This window comes from Ahaetulla prasina, chromosome 13 (genome assembly GCF_028640845.1).
Source record: "Ahaetulla prasina isolate Xishuangbanna chromosome 13, ASM2864084v1, whole genome shotgun sequence".
In the NCBI taxonomy this organism is placed as follows: domain Eukaryota; kingdom Metazoa; phylum Chordata; class Lepidosauria; order Squamata; family Colubridae; genus Ahaetulla; species Ahaetulla prasina.
This window is the reverse complement of record NC_080551.1, coordinates 16,531,776-16,550,708: the sequence shown is the minus strand read 5'-3', so window position 1 is coordinate 16,550,708 and position 18,933 is coordinate 16,531,776. Positions and strand designations below refer to the sequence as shown.

The following is an 18,933-nucleotide window of genomic DNA, read 5'->3' as shown; positions in this document are numbered from 1 at the left end:
AGGCATCGCAGGTATTTCAAGGAGGAGGAGGAGGAGGGAAAGTAGTACGAGAAGGAGGAGGAGGAGGGAGAGTAGTATGAGAACGAGGAGGAGGAGGAGGGAGAGTAGTATGAGAAAGAGGAGGAGGAGGAGGGAGAGTAGTAGAGAAGGAGGAGGAGGAGGAGGGAGAATAATACAAGAAGGAGGAGGAGGGAGAGTAGTAGAGAAGGAGAAGGAGGAAGAGGAAGAGGGAGAGTAGTAGAGAAGGAGGGTGAGGGAGAGTAGTATGAGAAGGATGAAAGAGAGTAGTATGAGAAGGAGGAGGAGAAAGAAGGAGGAGGAGGCAGGAGAGTAGTACGAGAAGGAGAAGGAGGAGGAGGTAGTATGAGAAAGAGGAGGAGGAGGAGGAGAGTAGTAGAAGGAGGAGGAGGAGGAGGAGAATAATACAAGAAGGAGGAGGAGGAGAGTAGTAGAGAAGGAGAAGGAGGAAGAGGAAGAGGGAGAGTAGTAGAGAAGGAGGGTGAGGGAGAGTAGTATGAGAAGGATGAAAGAGAGTAGTATGAGAAGGAGGAGGAGAAAGAAGGAGGAGGAGGAGGCAGGAGAGTAGTACGAGAAGGAGAAGGAGGAGGGAGAGTAGTATGAGAATGAGGAGGAGGAGGGAAAGTAGTATGGGAAGGAGGAGGAGGAGAGTAGTAGAGGAGGAGGAGGAGGAGGGAGAATAATACGAGAAGGAGGAGGACAGAGAGTAGTAGAGAAGGAGAAGGAAGAAGAGGGAGAGGGAGAGTAGTAGAGAAGGAGGATGAAGGAGAGTAGTATGAGAAGGATGAAGAGAGTAGTATGAGAAGGAGGAGGAGAAGAAGGAGGAGGAGGAGGCAGGAGAGTAGTACGAGAAGGAGAAGGAGGAGGGAGAGTAGTATGAGAATGAGGAGGAGGAGGGAAAGTAGTATGGGAAGGAGGAGGAGGAGGGAGAGTAGTAGAGGAGGAGGAGGAGGAGGGAGAATAATACGAGAAGGAGGAGGACAGAGAGTAGTAGAGAAGGATAAGGAAGAAGAGGGAGAGGGAGAGTAGTAGAGAAGGAGGATGAAGGAGAGTAGTATGAGAAGGAGGAGGAGAAGAAAGAAGGAGGAGGAGGAGGCAGGAGAGTAGTACGAGAAGGAGAAGGAGGAGGAAGAGTAATAGAGAAGGAGGAGGAAGGAAAGTAGTATGAGAAGGAGGAGGAGGAGGAGAAGGAGAAGAAAGGAGGAGGAGGAGGAGGAGGAGGAAGAGGTAGAGGAGAATTATGTTGCAATATGGACATTTTTGAATGTGGCTTTTCTCATTTGTTCCTTAAGGCTCGGAAGAGTTGTTACTCTATGGTTGCTCCTAAAATCTCTGTTCCACCTTCACCTGTGTCTGCACTATAAAATGAGGCATAAATCAGCAGCAGCTGAGCATTTTGGAAAAATGTCTCCATTCTACCGTTGCAGCAGGCCTTAAATCAAAGTCTCCATTACAACGCCTACTGCAAACTGCAACGTTACATTAAGGTAAATTGAGGTTCAGGTCTCCTGAGACAAGAGAATTCCCCCGTTTGTTTATATAAACCCAGAATGGGCTAGAGCAGTAAGATTTTTTTAAAAATTGTCACCTCTTTCTTAAAGAAAGGAAGGAAGAAGCAAGGAAAAAATTGTAGAACGAAAAAAAAAAGAAGTGAAAAAAAAATCCTTAGCCTCTATGTACAAAACACATTGTTAAGGAAGAACACCCATCTTTTCACGTTTTGTAGAAACATAGGTTTAGAACACGTACACACACACACACACACACACACACACACACGCCAAATATTTTGGGGGTGGGGAAAAATGGCTGTCCCCTTAATTGTCGACACCCAGTTTTGAGAGTCCTTGCCGAAAATCCTGCAATTCATCTATCTTTCCATCGAGTACATCTAAAAAAGTTTGTAACTCCGTCTTCAAGATATTCTGCCGATGTTTGCTCTCTTCTACTTCCGTTCGTAGAGCTCTGACTTTCTCTTCCAGGTCTTTATTCCTTTTCTCAGCCGCCTGCAAAACAGAAAGTTAGTTTGAAGAACAACGTTCTGACTTAGGCTTCCCCAAACCACGAAGCAGACTCCTTGTCCCGACAAAAACCCCTTTTTATTAAGTTACTGTGAATTCCTCTCATTCACATCCAGCAAAGTCTTTCAGCTTTCAGCTTTCAGTAGGTGAATACAAAGTTGGAATGAAGGTACATTATTTTGTTAATTTTTTTAACACAATGAACAAACAAACTAACCAAAAGGTACTCGACAAAATATCTCCAGTTCCCACCCATCCCTCGTGCTGGTAATATAAGAAGAAATATACAGGGACTAGTCAAAAGGATGGGAGAAAAATCCTAACAAACAAGGACAAGACTGAATGCACATTATTGTTTGTTGTCTATGGAGATTCTTAGTCATCCAGGTTGTGGTTGTCCCAAAGGTGCTTTTTTTGAAATACAGCTGGACTTTGTTTTTCCTTGAAGAGGTTTCGCTTCTCATCCAAGAAGCTTCTCCAGTTCTTCAGAAGGCAACTGGGCTTCATTTTTCCTTGAAGCTGTTGTGCTTCTCGTGTAATAAGCTTCTACAGTTCTGACAATGGTGGAGGATGGAAGGATTTGTATTCCTTGCAGTCATCTAGTTGTTAGCACACTTTCCTAAAGTCGTTGAGGCCACTTGGAGGTTTATCTGCTTCCCCACCTGTGTTGTAAATAGAATCCTTTCAGCAGTTCCAAGAAGGTTCCAGACCCTTTTGCATTATTCAGGTGAGGCATAGATGAACCTCCAAGTAGCTTCAATGACTCTCAGAAAGAGGGCTAATGACCAGATGACTGCAAGGAATTTAAATCCTTCCATTCTCCCCCATTCAATCAGAACTGAAGAAGCTTCTTGGATGAGAAGTGTGTTCTGACCTAGGCTTCCGGCTGTGAATTATTGTCATTCACAGTCCGAAAGGCTTCACACACAGTCTTTCAGGGGAGTGTTTACAAACACCCACCTTATCTCCTTTGGAATGCTGCCAGAGAACTAATTGCCACACGCAGGGCAAGGCCAAACTTAGCACAGAATCAAACAGAACTTTCCAAAGCTTGAACTGACCAGATGAACTAATTGCTTCCTGCAAAAGATCAAGTCCCATTCGCTCCTCTTTTATGTCTTATGGGAGGGGCCAATCATCTCCAAGCCTTACTCCCAAGTCGACCCTGTTTTCTTAATTGTTCTTGTCTTCTGGCATCTCTGCGCATGCCCACACTGGGAACAGGCTCTACCTGTTCTTCTGCCTCGATGATGTCAGACTCTGGAGGCTGCAAATAACTACCAGATTGCCTTGGGCCCCTCTCTGCCTTTGACTCAGAGCCCTCCTCTGAGCCTTCCCTGGACTCCAGGACTGGCCCATGTTCCTCCCCAACCTCCTCACTGTCCGAATCTGCTGCCAGCTCTGAAACATCTTCAAGGAAAAAACAAAATCTCATTACCTTTTTGAAAACGGAATTAGCAGGTGTTGGTTTTGGACAGCTATAAATGCCACTGGTGATTAAACAGCACAGCCTTACTGCCTTGTGACTTTTGTGGCTGGTATGATTTCCATTCAAGAATGGGAAGAACATTTTCAAATCACAAATGGGAGGAATAGTTTATATATATAAACGAGATGAACACATTGCAGCTACACCTTCTTATAGAAATTAGGAATCTGTAGAGATGAGGAATCTGTAATCCAGGCAACTACCATCAGCCACAAACAGTAGGGCTAATGAAGGGGGGATGATGGGAGTTGTAGCTCAGCAATGCCTATTCTCAATCTTTGGCTTCTCTGAGAACCTATTTTATTCTCCTGACTTATATCAGAACGAATCGCACTCGTTGGCCCTCTCTCCTGGTTATAAGAAAAAGATATTGGCTGTAGATTTGAAGCCATATTTTATTTAAACCACAAAATGTTTTACCAAAGACTAATAACTATTCATACCTGCAATTTCTGAGAAACTGTTTCACATTCTGTCATGAGCTGAGGTATAATTTCACCCTGTTTCCGTAGATCTTCTAATTCCTGGAGAAATATGCATGCCATGAAATTATAATCACATACATCCTCACCTTCCCACTTTCTTAAATATATATTTAAGACATTAGAAGAAAGCATTAGCACCTGAGTGCTCGGGGAACTTTCCACTGTCAAAGGAAATGAATCATTAAAATGTTAACTTAAGGGGGAAACATGTCTTCTTGCTGTGCTTTACTGCAAATTTAGCAATAATTTCAACATTTAATGATACCTTCTGCTTTAATAAATAGTCCAAATACACAGATATGTTTATACATTAAAATGTTGTGTTACCCTTGGGCGGTGCGGGGGAAGAGAATGTATTAAAATAGTAACATCCACTGCAAGCAAAGATTTTAGCTAGAAAATAGGGGGATTCTTAGCTTTCAAGACAATACCTTGAAGAAAAAAAACGCAGAATGGTTGGGGAAGGGATTTCATTAAAAAGTTGCTCCATTACCAATGTTTGGATGGACTGGCTCCAGAGAAGCTCTTTCCCCAAAAATAGCAAAATCAGCACCAGCCAAGTGGATAGCGCCAACTAGCTGATAGGGCAGGGGTCAGCAACCGGTGGCTCTGGAGCCGCATGTGGCTCTTTTATACCTCTGCTCCCTGTCGCTCAAAATATGCATCACAACTGCCAATGGGTGACACCTGCCAGCATACAATTTATTGAGCTTTTTGACACCCGGTAGGCCAACCATGGATAAATCCAAGAAAAGAAAACAGAATATTTAATTTCAACTACATATGCTAGTTTTGTGATCGTTCAGGAAATAGTCAGCACAGGAAGGGTTTTGTGGCTCCCGGTGTTTTCTTTTCTGTAGGAAACTGGTCCAAATGGCTCTTTGAGAGTTTATAGTTGCTGACCCCTATCATAGGGGAATTAAGTGCATTATAACTGCAAGATAGAAGATAGCATTTTTAAATGGCTGGGGAATATTCTTTTTATTTATTTCTATCCTGCCTTTATTATTTTTATAAACAACTCAAGGCAGCTAATATCTCCAACATACATTCCTCCTCCTATTTTCCCCACTGCAACAATCCTGTGAGTTGGTTTCGGTTGAGAGAGAGAGGGGGGGAACTGGCTCAAAGTCTGTCAGCTGGCTTTGATGAGTAAAGTGAGACTAGAATTCACAGTCTCCTGGTGATGGGCCCAAAGTCACCCAGCTGCCTCTCATGGTGATGGTGGAACTAGAATGCATGGTCTTCTGGTGATTGGGCCAAGGTTGCTCAACTGGCTGTCATGTCTAAGATGGGACTAGAACTCACAGTCTCCTGGTGATTGGCCCAAAGCCACCCAGCTGGCTTTCATGTCTAAGGTGGGACTAGAACTCACAGTCTCCTGGTGATTGGCCCAAGTCACCCATCCGTGAGCCTTTGGTGTTGAGTCATGCCGGCCACATGACCACAGAGATGTCTTCAGACAACGCTGGCTCTTCAGCTTTGAAACTGAGGTGAGCTAGATGAGATCCCCTAGAATCGGGAGCGACTAGCATATATGTGCGAGGGGAACCTTTACCTTTATGTGTATGTATGTGCCATGTATATATGTGCGTTATGTATGTATATGTGTGTACTGGGTAAGTTTTACTTTCTTTTGAGAGCAGGCAACAGAATAATGTGGGCCAGTAAAAAAATGATAATAAAGGTTGTCTTGTCTTGCCTTGCCTTGCCTTGCCTTGCCTTGCCTTACTTTATCTTACCTTACCATCTTATCTTATCTTATCTTATCTTATCTTATCTTATCTTATCTTATCTTATCTTATCTTATCATCTTATTTTATCATCTTATCTCCTCTTCTTTCCTCTCCTCTCCTCTTATCTTGTAAAGTGCAGGTTTCAAACGTGCTCCTTTCCCCCCGTCACACTTTCTGAGGGGAATTCACACACTGGGTTTGTCTTGCAAAGGCAAAATTAGCTCTCTGTCTGACACTCGCTGTGGGTGGCTAATGGCAGGGTGCTGCCTGAGAAGCAAACGCAGGGCAAACCCTTGCCAACAAATGAAAAGGCAGCTTTTCAAAGTCATATTCGCGAGTCTTGAAAGTTACAAAATATTAGGCTGAGTGCTTTTAGCCATGGAGAAGGCTGGGTGAAAAAGGCTTGGTTGTTTTTTCCTCCGAAGTTTATCGGCAGAAGGTGTTTGTAACTGGGCATCAACCTCTATTCGTCTGAACTGATTGTGTGGACAGGTAGTCCTCAACTTACAACCGCAACTGAGCCCAACATTTCTGTTGCTAAGTGAAACATTTGTCAAGGGATTTTTGCCCCTCTCTTGCCACGGTTGTTCAATGAACCACTGCAGTTGTTAAGCTAATAACACGGCTCTTAAGTGGATCTAGCTTCCCCATGGACGTTGCTTGTCAGAAGGTCGCAAAAGAGGATCATGTGACCTCGGGACGCTGCAACGGTCATAAATACAAGTTAGTGGCCAAGCGCCTGAATTTTGATCACATGACCATGGGGACACTGCAAAGGTCATAAGTGTGAAAAACGGTCATACATCACTTTTTTCAGTGCTGTTATATAATATAACAACAGAGTTGGAAGGGACCTTGGAGATCTTCTAGTCCAACCCCCTGCTTGGGCAGTAAACCCTACACCACTTCAGACAAATGGTTATCCAATCTCTTCTTAAAAACTTCCAGTGTTGGAGCATTTACAACTTCTGGAAGCAAGTCGTTCCACTTATTAATTGTTCTAACTGTCAGGAAATTTCTCCTCAATTCTAAGTTGCTTTTCTCCATGATCAGTTTCCACCCATTGCTTCTTGTTCTGCCCTCAGGTGCTTTGGAGAACAGCCCGACTCCCTCTTCTTTGTGGCAACCCCTGAGATATTGGAAGACTGCTATCATGTCTCCCCTAGTCCTTCTTTTCATTAAACTAGACATACCGAGTTCCTGCAACCGTTCTTCATATGTTTTAGCCTCCAGTCCCCTAATCCTCTTGGTTGCTCTTCTCTGCACTCTTTCTAGAGTCTCAACATCTTTTTTACATCGTGGCGACCAAAACTGGATGCAATATTCCAAGTGTGGCCTTACCAAGGCATTATAAAGTGGCACTAACACTTCACGTGATCTTGATTCTATCCCTCTGTTTATGCAGCCCAGAACTGTGTTGGCTGTTGTTTAGTTCGATCAGCACTAAATGAAAACTGTTGTTAAGTCGAGGATTACTGTATTGGAAATTGTTCGAAAGAGGCCAGTGTTGTTAAAAACAACAGTGCACCAAAGCCTAGAACACTCCTGGTTACACACGCTTGTTTTCAGCAGCTCGATTCAACCCAAAACCTCGAAGGGCAAAATTTAGCAGAGATTCCCTGGCAGAAAGCTGGGTCCTTTCTAACAACCGCAATGACATTAAGAGAGAAAAATCCTGTTTTTGAGTCTGGAAGAGACTCAGAACTATTGCCAAAGACCACGTTTCCGTATGCTGAGATAATGGCTTTTATATGTAGTTATTGTATAATTAATGCCTTTTATGGTGACTTGATGCATCAGGAACTATTAATGTTTTAATGTTTTGCGGTAAATTTGCAAACCCTGCAGCATGTCTGTTGGGAAAATTGGAAAGGATAAGGAAGAGGAAGAGGAAAATAAGGAATTGTACTTCAAGGGTGTCCTCAAATAACTCCTATCTGTCACTCCAGCATGGCTAATAATGAGGCATGCTGGGAAGAGTAGTTTGGAAATATCCGGAGGGTGTTAAATCTCCAGTTCCCCTGTCTTCAAGCTTTCACATGTTCTTTTCCCTGCGTCTGCTGTGTCTTAACTACAGTTTCCTGCAATTTACCATTATTAAGAAGGCTTAAGATCAGGGCTCACTTAGCTGATCCAGGATGGGAACTCCTGTAGGTAACATGATTAATCTCCTGCTGCAGTCAAAACTGGCTCAGAACGTTAATCTGCTGGCTTCAACCGCCAGAAATCTACTTTCTCATCTTTTAAAAACTTATTATTACGGTAGAATAGCATCCAGCTTCTTCCCATTACTTTTTTTAAAAAGTCTAGAGCCGTAACGTTTAAAGATATACTACAGTAGAGGTATTATTGAATTATTTTTATTATTATTGGGATGCGGTGGCTCAGCGGCTAAGACACTGAGCTTGTGGATCGGAAGGTCGGCAGTTCAGCGGTTCGAAGCCCTAGTGCCGCATAACGGGGTGAGTTCCCGTTCCTTGTCCCAGCTTCTGCCAACCTAGCAGTTCGAAAGCACGTAAAAAATGCAAGTAGAAAAATAGGGACCACCTTTGGCGTTCCGTGCGCCTTTGGCATTGAGTTATGACGGCCAAATGACCACGGAGACATCTTCGGACAGCGCTGGTTCTTCGGCTTTAAAATGGAGATGAACACCGCCCCCTAGAGTCAGGAACGACTAGCGCATACGTGCAAGGGGAAACTTTACCTTTACTATTATTGAATTATGATCATAACTCGTGATGGTTGTAACCGAGCCAATTTTATGACCTCTTTTGCTGTGTTCATTAAGCGAACCAATGGCTCGCTCTGAACCGGTTTTGCGGAAAACTGGAAGTAAAGGATGGGTTTGGTTGAAACCATCCTAAGATGGGGTTACATAACTGCAGGACATAAACGTGGCCCGGCTGCCAAGGGTCAGAAGTGTGGTTATGGGTGGGGGGGAGGTGTCAGGCACAAGAAGCCAGGATAGAGTTCAAAAGCAATGTGGGCTTATTCCATGCTATCTAGGAACAAGAATTTGAGTTGCTAATGTTCAAGGCAAATTGGTGCTGGATAAGAGTCAACAGACTTCAAGGGGAGCTGGACGTAAGACTTTTTTGGGGGCAATAGGGGCTCCAGACTGATGATGTGCTTGACCCCGCCCTCAGGCTCAGCCTGGTCATCTCCTACAGGAGAGTGACCAGCAGAACTTCAAATCCAGGTTGTAACTATGAGCCATGGTGGCACAGTGGTTGGAATGCAGTACTGCAGGCTACTTCTGTTGACTGCCAGCTGCCTGCAGTTCGATTCTGACCCACTCAAGGTTGACTCCACCTTCCATCCTTCCGAGGTGGGTAAAATGAGGACTCATATTGTTGGGAGCAATAGGCTGACTCTATAAAATCGCTTAGAGTGGGCTGTAAAAGCAGTGTGAAAGCAGTATATAAGTGTTATTGCTACCCCGGGCAGATTCATCATAATTTCAAACAGTCATTAAGCGACCATCATACTGTAATTCAGGGACTACCTGTATAACCAAAACTTACTTACTTACTTACTTACTTTCTTGCTTGCTTGCTTGCTTCCTTCCTTCCTTCCTTCCTTCCTTCCTTCCTTCCTTCCTTCTTTTCTTTCTCTCTCTCTCCATCTCTCCCTCTCTCTCCCGTCCTCTCCCTCTCTCCCCCTCTCCAACTCTTCCTCATTCTCCATCCCCCACCCCCTGTCTCTCTGTTACTGGAAGGCTATGAGTCAGTTATTCACTCTCTTAACCAAAGCTACCTCACAGAGTACTTGATGTGGGGGATAAACCTGGGAGAACAAATATGTCTATTGTGAGCTTCTGAAGACAAAGCCAAGCAGGTACGAGGGTATGAATGCCTGAATGAGAATGACCCAATACAGTAATTCTTCCCCAACAAATCTTACCTTTGCATCTCTACTTTCCCAGAGATTCGTTTTGACCAAGCGCACAACTCAAATAGCTGTTCCCTCCCATTCATAGCTTTACTTACCAACTCCTTATCCTGAAGTTCTGTTTCCAGATCCTGAAGACGCCTGCTAAGCTGTGCGTTCCGGTCGCGCTCCTTATCGATTTCGTTGCACTGTTCTTCTAGCTCCGTGATCTTAAAGAAAGAAAACACATGGCCTCTTTAACTTTGTCCTTGAAGTAGACTCTCGGCTGGAGTGTGAGAACATGGCGCTTGATATTAACTGTAAAAACTACACATCCGATCTTATAATGAACCCTCGTGATGCAGGGATTAGAATGCAGTATTGCAGGCAAACTCTGCCCGGAGCCTGGAGTTGAATCCTGACCCGCTCAAGGTTGACTCAGCCTTCCATCCTGTTGTGGTCCACCAGCAGCCTGCGTGAGTGAGGAGGCTGGGAAGGACAATGGGCCAGTTCTGGAGTCTGGGAAAGGCCCAGACGAGGGCTCTCCATCGGAGGCAGAGATGGGACCAGGGCCATCTGGGAGCAATGCGTGGACTCCAGAGCCTCCAGAGGCGGACAGCAGAGAGGCAGAGGAACAGGAGGAACCTGTTCCTAGTGCATATCTGTGAAGAGCTGCCAGAAGGCAAGAGCTGCTAAAGCAAAAAGGATGACTTGGGAGTAAGGCCAGGAGATGATTGACCCCTCCCATAAGGCTTAAAAGAGCAGCAAGGGCTCTTGGGCTCTTTGTAGGAAAGCAACGTTGCTACATTGGTACATTGGTTCCGAACTTTGTGGGGCTTTGCCAAGAAAAGCCTTTGGCAAGGTGCCAAAGAAGACAAAGGTCTGTGATAAGGCCGAAGGATTTTTTCTGAAGGACTTTGTTCTGGAATTAATTTGGACTACTGAGCTGAGAATGAAGTAATTCTCAGCTGTTCTAATAAAATATGTTTGTTTAGGACTGATTGTGTCTGGTAATAAGTACTTGGGCCTAGGTCACAACAGCTATTACCAATGACAAAATTATCATTACCCCTCCTCTTTTGATGGACACCTTAAGAAAAGCAACCTCCATCTCTAAAGAGTTTTTTTAGCTCTTTAATAAGATTTAATGAGGATCTTAGCAATAAATAGCAAAAACAGATGCTTTCCTTCGTGCCATCCCGTACCTTACTCCGCAGCTGATCGTTTTCATCTTTGCTAATGGAAAACTGCTTTTTCCAGTGTTCTATGCTGGCCGCGGATTCCTGGAGAGCCGTTGTGAGCCTGGCGTTGCTCTCTCTTAATGCCTGCAGTTCCGTTTCCCATTTCTTCACATTGGAGGTACTAAAGATGAGAAAACACACACAGGCACCCTTGAAATGCGTTGGTACCAGCTTAATTGTGATTTGTTTTTGTTTTTTTCAAAAGTAACAAAAGAGCAGTGCCCCTCCCTATTCCACCTGTGCAATTAACAGATTTTTTTCAGGATAAACAAAATAAATTAGTCTCATACACCACCATTAGTTTCCTCATTTTGTTGCAGTCCTACATTCTTGCAAATTAAAAGAGGGCACTCTCATGATTATTTGATATTGTTTAGTCCCTTCAAGCTAAAAGAAAAAAGAAAAAAAAGAATCAGCGTTATCCAAATATGTCTACAATTTGCCTTGTGCATTGTAAGTTATTTTAAAATATTTCTGGTTGAAAAGAATTCATAGAATAGAATAGAATGGAATAGACTGGAATGGAATGGAATGGAATAGGATAGGATAAGATAGGATAGGATAGGATAGAGGGTGGGGTGGGTTGGGGTAGGGTAGGGTAGGGTAGGGTAGGGTAGGGTAGGGTAGGGTAGGATAGGATAGGATAGGATAGGATAGAATAGGATAGAATAGAATAGAATAGAATAGAATAGAATAGAATAGAATAATAGGATAGGATAGGATAGGATAGGATAGGATAGGATAGGATAGGATATAGGGTAGGGTAGGATAGGGTAGGGTAGGGTAGGGTAGAATAGAATAGAATAGAATAGAATAATAGAATAGAATAGAATAGAATAAAACAGAACAGAACAAAAGAATAGAACAGAACAGAACAGAATAACAGAAGAGAAGAGAAGAGAAGAGAAGAGAAGAGAAGAGAAGAGAAGAGAAGAGGTCTTTATTATAAATTTGCCCTAACCAGTATAAATCTGATACGAAACAAAATGTGTGAGAATCTGTTCAGTATGTAAGACATGACTCTTCTCCGAGGGCAAAAACTGAAAACAAATTGAAAAACACTTGGCTATGTTGAGTTTGTCTAGCATCATATGTGGCCCCAGATGCTGGATGTTTTTTGGTCCTCAAAAGCTCCTGGGACAGGCAGAAACTTTTACAGTTCAGAACATGCTCACTTCACAGAGTTACATTATAATTTATCTCCCTACAGCAGTGGCATCGGAAGCAAAAATGGATACATTCCAATTGTGTCATTTTGTTTGATTTTAGGATCACACCATTAATCTATCCCCACAGGAAGAAATGTTCTCGAATCTCACCAGGCTCAAGGTTTACTCAGCTTTCCATCTTTCCGAGGTAGGTAAAATGAGGACCCCAGATTGTTGGGGGCAAGAGGCTGACTCTGTAAAGTGCTTAGAGAGGGCTATAGAAGCCCAGTGAAGTGCTATATAAGTCTAAGAGCTACTGCTGATTAGCTGTGGTGGCACAGTGGTTAGAATGCAGTATTACAAGCTGACTCTGCCCGCGGCCAGGAGTTCGATTCTGACCAGCTGAAGGTTGACTCAGCCTTCTATCCTTCCGAGGTGGGTAAAATGAGGACCCAGATTGTTGGGGGCAAGAGGCTGACTCTGTAAATAACTTAGAGAGAGCACTGTGAAGTGGTATTTAAGTCAAAGTGCTATTGCTAGTGCTATTTTCCCTCCATAATGGAGAAGCCGATCCTGAAGACGGTAGAACTTGCAAAAATGGCTAGCTTGACTGTCTTTGATTAGGGCTAGGAAAACTACAATTACTTTTATGAAAGACTGGAAATCCTGTTTGGATGATGATGATTAGTGAAGATGGATAAGAATGAGCTGGTGATTTCTGGACTTATCAATGAAAAAGGGAATGCATATGGGGAAAAGGGAACTATATTATGTAATTTTGAGAGAAGAAAATGATATTAATAGTCTATAAATGCAATAAAGTCACTTCTTTAAATATTTTTCTCTTTTTCTTTGTTATGGTTTTTTCCTGTCCTGTCCGGTCCTGTCCACTCCCACCCCTTCCTTCCTTCCTTCCTTCCTTCCTTCCTTCCTTCCTTCCTTCCTTCCTTCCTTCCTTCCTTCCTTCCTTCCTTCCTTCCTTCCTTCTCATGATCCTCTTTTAACTTTGCAAAGCATTTCTTTACTAAAATGATATTTTTATTCACTTATTAAATTGATATACCGCCCATCTCACTGTTTGGGCAACTCTTATATCCACCTTTTTAAAAAAAAGGAAATGTGCTCTCATTCAGTAAAATTCAAGGGATGTCCCCTCGGCCAAGAAGAAGCAACCGTAACTAGGTCAGCGATGAAAAACACTACCATCCTCATTCCCTTGATCGAACCCTAAAGTTTAGAAAAGAGAAAAGAACTCTTTACATGTCCCTGCACAGAGGACAAATTTGCTGCAAAAAACGGTAGCTTTCTCCCACATTTTTTTGTATATGCTGCCACATCTCAGCAATACACATCACAACACAACAATACACATCACAACAATACACGAGCACAGAATAGATATAAACTCAAGGTAAACGGCTCCAAACTTGATTGCAGAAAATATGACTTCAGCAACAGAGTGGTCAATGCCTGGAATGCAGTACCTGACTCTGTAGTTTCTTCCCCAAACCTCCAAAACTTTAACCTTAGACTGTCTACTGTTGACCTCACCCCATTCCTTTATTTTTATTATTATTGTTGTTGTTGTTGTTGTTGTTGTTGTTTTACTTTTTATTTTTTTAAAACCACAAAACGTGACAAACACTAACATATAACACATATTCCTTCTTTACAACAGTTTCGTAATGGTAATCCCCTATTATTTACATTTTCCCCTCTACTTTTCTTTAATTATACTTATCTTTTTGTCCCATTATCCCTATTTCCATATATATTCCATCATACCTATCATTATAACAATGCATTTTCTTTCATACATTACATTTTATACAGCCTTTTCCCCTTTTTTCCTTATTTACCATTTCTAATTTCTATCCAGTTATACCATTTATTCTATACTGCATAATATTCTGTTTCTTCCTTTTCTTTTATTTCCTTTGCTAATTTATCTTTCTCGGCACAGTCCAGACCCACCCCATTCCTAAGAGGTCTGTAAGGGGGTGTGCATAAGCACATCAGCGTGCCTACTGTCCCTGTTCTACTGCCCCCCATTTCTTCGTATCCATTTAATGTATTCATAATTGTGTTTATACTTATATCTGTTCTCTTATCTTATCTTATTTCTGTTCTCACGAAGATGATTAGGGGACTGGAGGCTAAAACATATGAAGAACGGTTGCAGGAACTCGGTATGTCTAGTTTAATGAAAAGAAGGACTAGGGGAGACATGATAGCAGTCTTCCAATATCTCAGGGGCTGCCACAAAGAAGAGGGAGTCAAGCTATTCTCCAAAGCACCTGAGGGCAGGACAAGAATGGGTGGAAACTAATCAAGGAGAGAAGCAATATAGAACTAAGGAGAAATTTCCTGACAGTTAGAACAATTAATCAGTAGAACAACTTGCCTGCAGAAGTTGTAAATGCTCCAACGCTGGAAATTTTTAAGAAGATGTTGGATAGGCATTTGTCTGAAATGGTGTAGGGTTTCCTGCCTGGGCAGGGGGTTGGACTAGAAGACCTCCAAGGTCCCTTCCAACTCTGATATTATTATTATTATTATCTTATACACGCTTGACAAAAATAAATAAAAATAAATTTATAAAATAACAAATCTTGTCACAAGAGTCACCCATCGTTCATGAATGACTCTCGAAAACTGCTTCACCTCTGGGCAAGAGCAATCCTGAGTTTGTCGTTTTCCATTTTTAGCTGTGCATCACCGGGACCCCCATGGGGGGTTTTTTCCTCATCCGTTCCATTCACACTGGATGTTCGAGTAGAACACGGAGTTTCACGGCCCGATTCCTGCATGAAATTATTTCAAGAGGACAAGGGGAAAAAAAAAACCATTGTAACCAAAGCATTCGTTTTCTTGACATGTTAAACCATGTTGCGAAACGCACAATAACACTCCTATCATTTTGGGAGTGAGCCAATCAATGCTCACCCTCAAGATTTTTTTTTTTTAAATATTTTATTAGTTTTCAAAATAAAAACAATGGACATTGCTCAACATCTCTGGTTTCTAACATTTGCGTCAAATTCAAGTTAATAAGTAATATATTACTCAAATTATATACAAATTTACAGATCTCCTACTTCATTATATATCAAGTATACAATATATTACTTCCTAAACAGCTATACACATATTCAATAAACCTATATTACACTCACAAGTTCAATATATATTGATGTATACATTTCCAGACATTCATTATCCCTTGTTTTTGGCATTCTTCCTCTTGTCTAACCAATCATACAATTTATTCCAGACTTCATAGTGCCTTGATTTGTTTTTGTCTTTGAGTTCTAAGGTAAGTCTGTCCATTTCTGCAGAGTTATAAATTTTACATATTACTTCTTCTTCTGAGGCTCACTGTCAAGATTGACACTCTCCTGCTATTCCGGAAAAATCTGCAGCTTTCAATTTGAATATTTCACGTACGTTAAATAAATTTTTAAACTCTCCATTATTAAATTTATATGCTGCCTGTTTCACTGTCAATTCTGGGCGGCTTTCAGCACCGTAAAAGCACATATGGATCAATGAAAAAAATTGCAAACATTCAACAGTAAGAATTAAAAGCATTAATAATGAACGCAAAATCTTATAAAAAAGGACCAAAGCATTAATGAGGTGAATCAGGGATACACCAATTCCCTGACCTCCGGGCCTTCCGGCATGAGTTGAAGACTCTTTTATTTCATCGTGCAGAACTGGCCTAATAGTTTTTTAATGGGGGTTTTTAATAGTTTTTAGAATTGTCAGCCTATTTAAATTAATCCTTTAAATTTGTTTTTAATTTTTGTATTGGTTGTTCTTAGTTGGCTATAAACCGCCCTGAGTCCTTCGGGAGAAGGGCGGTATAGAAATTGAAATAATAAATAAATAAATAAATAAATCTCCTGATCTGCTAACCTCCTCCAGAGTAGATGACCTTACACCATTCCTAAGAGGTCCGTCAAGGGGGTGTGCATAAGCGCACCAATGTGCCTACCCTACCTGTCCTACTGTCCCCATTCATTCGTACTCATTTCCTGTGTTCATGTCCATGTTTATACTTATACCTGTTTTCTCGTACATGTTTGACAAACTAACTAACTAACTAAATAAATCTTAAAGCTTCCCATCCAAAACTTGCCTTTTTCCCTTTTGCAAGCTTGACATGACCAATTGGTCCTTCCCCCATCCTTTAATAGCGAACAGATCATGACTTACTTGCGAATGGTTACTGGAAGTTTCCATTTTTTCTTGCGACCGGTCTCTGGCCAGTCGAGCGGCTTCTTTCACCTCCTGGAACTTCTCAGCAAACTAAATGGGAACACAAAGATCAAAATATTGTCTTAATCTTTGGATTCCAGAGTTATGAAAGTGGGGAAATGCATTTTACGTTGGATAATGTCTTGGTCTCATAGGCTGCTGATCGCGAGCTGTAGTAAACTTAGCCATACCCAGACATAAGACTTCGGTAGACATATTAAAGGTAAAGGTAAAGGTTCCCCTCGCACATACATGCTAGTCGTTGCCGACTCTAGGGGGTGGTGCTCATCTCCGTTTCAAAGCCAAAGAGCCAGCGCTGTCCGAAGACGTCTCCGTGGTCATGTGGCCGGCATGACTCAACGCCAAAGGCGCACGGAACGCTGTTACCTTCCCATCAAAGGTAGTCCCTATTTTTTCTACTTGCATTTTTACGTGCTTTCGAAACTGCTAGGTTGGCAGAAGCTGGGACAAGTAACGGGAGCTCACCCCGTTACACGGCATTTATTAGACATATTATTTATTTATTTATTATATATTTATTAGGCATTTATTAGACATATTAGCTTGCTCCAATTCAGAATTCAATCTCCATGAATATTAAAGAGTAGGGCAAAAAAGAGAAATACTTAGCCATTGGAAAAAGGTAGATAAATGCACTTTCAAATCTAATTATTTTAATATAGCGTTTGCTGCTCTTTAAGAATCCACCCAACAAGCTCATCCGTCGTCCAGTTTTTGCTTTGCTTGCGGCTTGCAAACCATGGTTTATGGTTTATTATATGCAGAAACACCAGTAGTTATTTAGCAAATGCTGATTTCTCCCATCCCTACCCTGAAAATCTATAAGCCATGCTGTTCATTACCACCTACTCTTATTTTCTTGTTGGTTTTTGGCACGTGGTAAGGAGCAACACTGCCCCCCCCACACACATGTGAAGGAAAACAGCACCTTTGGTTCTGACGTGCTGCAGAGTATTGGGGTTTTTTGCCATAAGGTTTTATACCAATAAGTACAGGGTTGCTGAATGATAAAATCTGGATGCAAACAAGCGCCAAACCAGTGGTGGGATTCAGCCAGTTCGCACCTATTTGGGAGAACCAGTTGTTAACTTTCTAAGCAGTTCAGAGAACCGGTTGTTGGAAGAAATCTTATTTTGGTTTTTTCCACTTTACAGGACTAATCCTGTAAGGAAGGCAGGAAGGAACATTCTGGTGGTGTTTCCAGCCTAATCTTTACTGTCCTGCCTACAGAAACTGCCTCTCTGCTTAACTCTTATTACATTGTAACAACTAAGGCGAAGCGCCTATCGACGTGAGTGATGTTGAGTTGGCCATGCCCACACGGTCACTTGACCACCAAGCCACGCCTACCCAGCTGGTCATTAGGGCAGAGAACCAGTTGTTAAAATTATTTGAATCCCACCACTTTGCCAAACCATTTGAATCCAAAATCCAATATCCACATCTCCAGCTGTATTCTAATGGATACCAGTAGATCTCTGCTTTGCCACAAGGCTGGATAATTCTAATTTTAAGAATATTAGGTAAAGGTAAAGGTTCCCCTCGCATATATGTGCTAGTCATTCCCGACTCTGGGGGCAGTGCTCATCACCGTTTCAAAGCCGAAGAGCCAGCGCTCTCCAAAAATGTCTCCGTGGTCATGTGGCTGGCACGTCTAAATGCCAAAGGTGCACGGAACCCTGTTACCTTCCCACCTATAAAGGTGGTCCCTATTTTTCTACTTGCATTTTTTACGTGCTTTCGAACTGCTAGGTTGGCAGAAGCTGGGACAAGTAACGGGAGCTCACCCCGTTACACGGCATTTATTAGACATATTATTTATTTATTTATTATATATTTATTAGGCATTTATTAGACATATTAGCTTGCTCCAATTCAGAATTCAATCTCCATGAATATTAAAGAGTAGGGCAAAAAAGAGAAATACTTAGCCATTGGAAAAAGGTAGATAAATGCACTTTCAAATCTAATTATTTTAATATAGCGTTTGCTGCTCTTTAAGCTCATGCTTTGCCAATAAGTACAGGGTTGCTGAATGATAAAATCTGGATGCAAACAAGCGCCAAACCAGTGGTGGGATTGAGCCAGTTCGTACCTATTTGGGAGAACCAGTTGTTAACTTTCTAAGCAGTTCAGAGAACCGTTGTTGGAAGAAATCTTATTTTGGTTTTTCCACTTTACAGGACTAATCCTGTAAGGAAGGCAGGAAGGAACATTCTGGTGGTGTTTCCAGCCTAATCTTTACTGTCCTGCCTACAGAAACTGCCTCTCTGCTTAACTCTTATTACATTGTAACAACTAAAATAGCGCCTATCGGCGTGAGTGATGTTGAGTTGGCCATGCCCACACGGTCACTTGACCACCAAGCCACACCTACCCAGCTGGTCATTAGGGCAGAGAACCAGTTGTTAAAATTATTTGAATCCCACCACCTAATGGATACCAGTAGATCTCTGCTTTGCCACAAGGCTGGATAATTCTAATTTTAAGAATATTAGGTAAAGGTAAAGGTTCCCCTCGCATATATGTGCTAGTCATTCCCGACTCTGGGGGCAGTGCTCATCACCGTTTCAAAGCCGAAGAGCCAGCGCTCTCCGAAGACATCTCCGTGGTCATGTGGCTGGCATGTCTAAATGCCAAA

At 42.2% G+C, this 18,933-nt stretch overlaps 1 protein-coding gene across 1 annotated transcript in view; it reads right to left on the bottom strand.

Moving 5' to 3' along the window:
* Nucleotides 1–839: 839 nt before the first annotated feature.
* The window catches only part of HOMER2 (homer scaffold protein 2), an 83,008-nt gene continuing 64,914 nt past the window's right edge, over nt 840–18,933 (bottom strand). Inside the window, exons 4-9 of the mRNA XM_058156048.1 lie at nt 16,230–16,322; nt 14,673–14,812; nt 10,825–10,981; nt 9,739–9,849; nt 3,972–4,052; nt 840–2,024 (exon numbers count right to left, since the gene is read on the bottom strand). Coding sequence (XP_058012031.1) covers nt 1,836–2,024; nt 3,972–4,052; nt 9,739–9,849; nt 10,825–10,981; nt 14,673–14,812; nt 16,230–16,322 — 771 coding nt within the window. The 3' untranslated portion in view covers nt 840–1,835. The remainder of the gene's footprint in view (nt 2,025–3,971; nt 4,053–9,738; nt 9,850–10,824; nt 10,982–14,672; nt 14,813–16,229; nt 16,323–18,933) is intronic.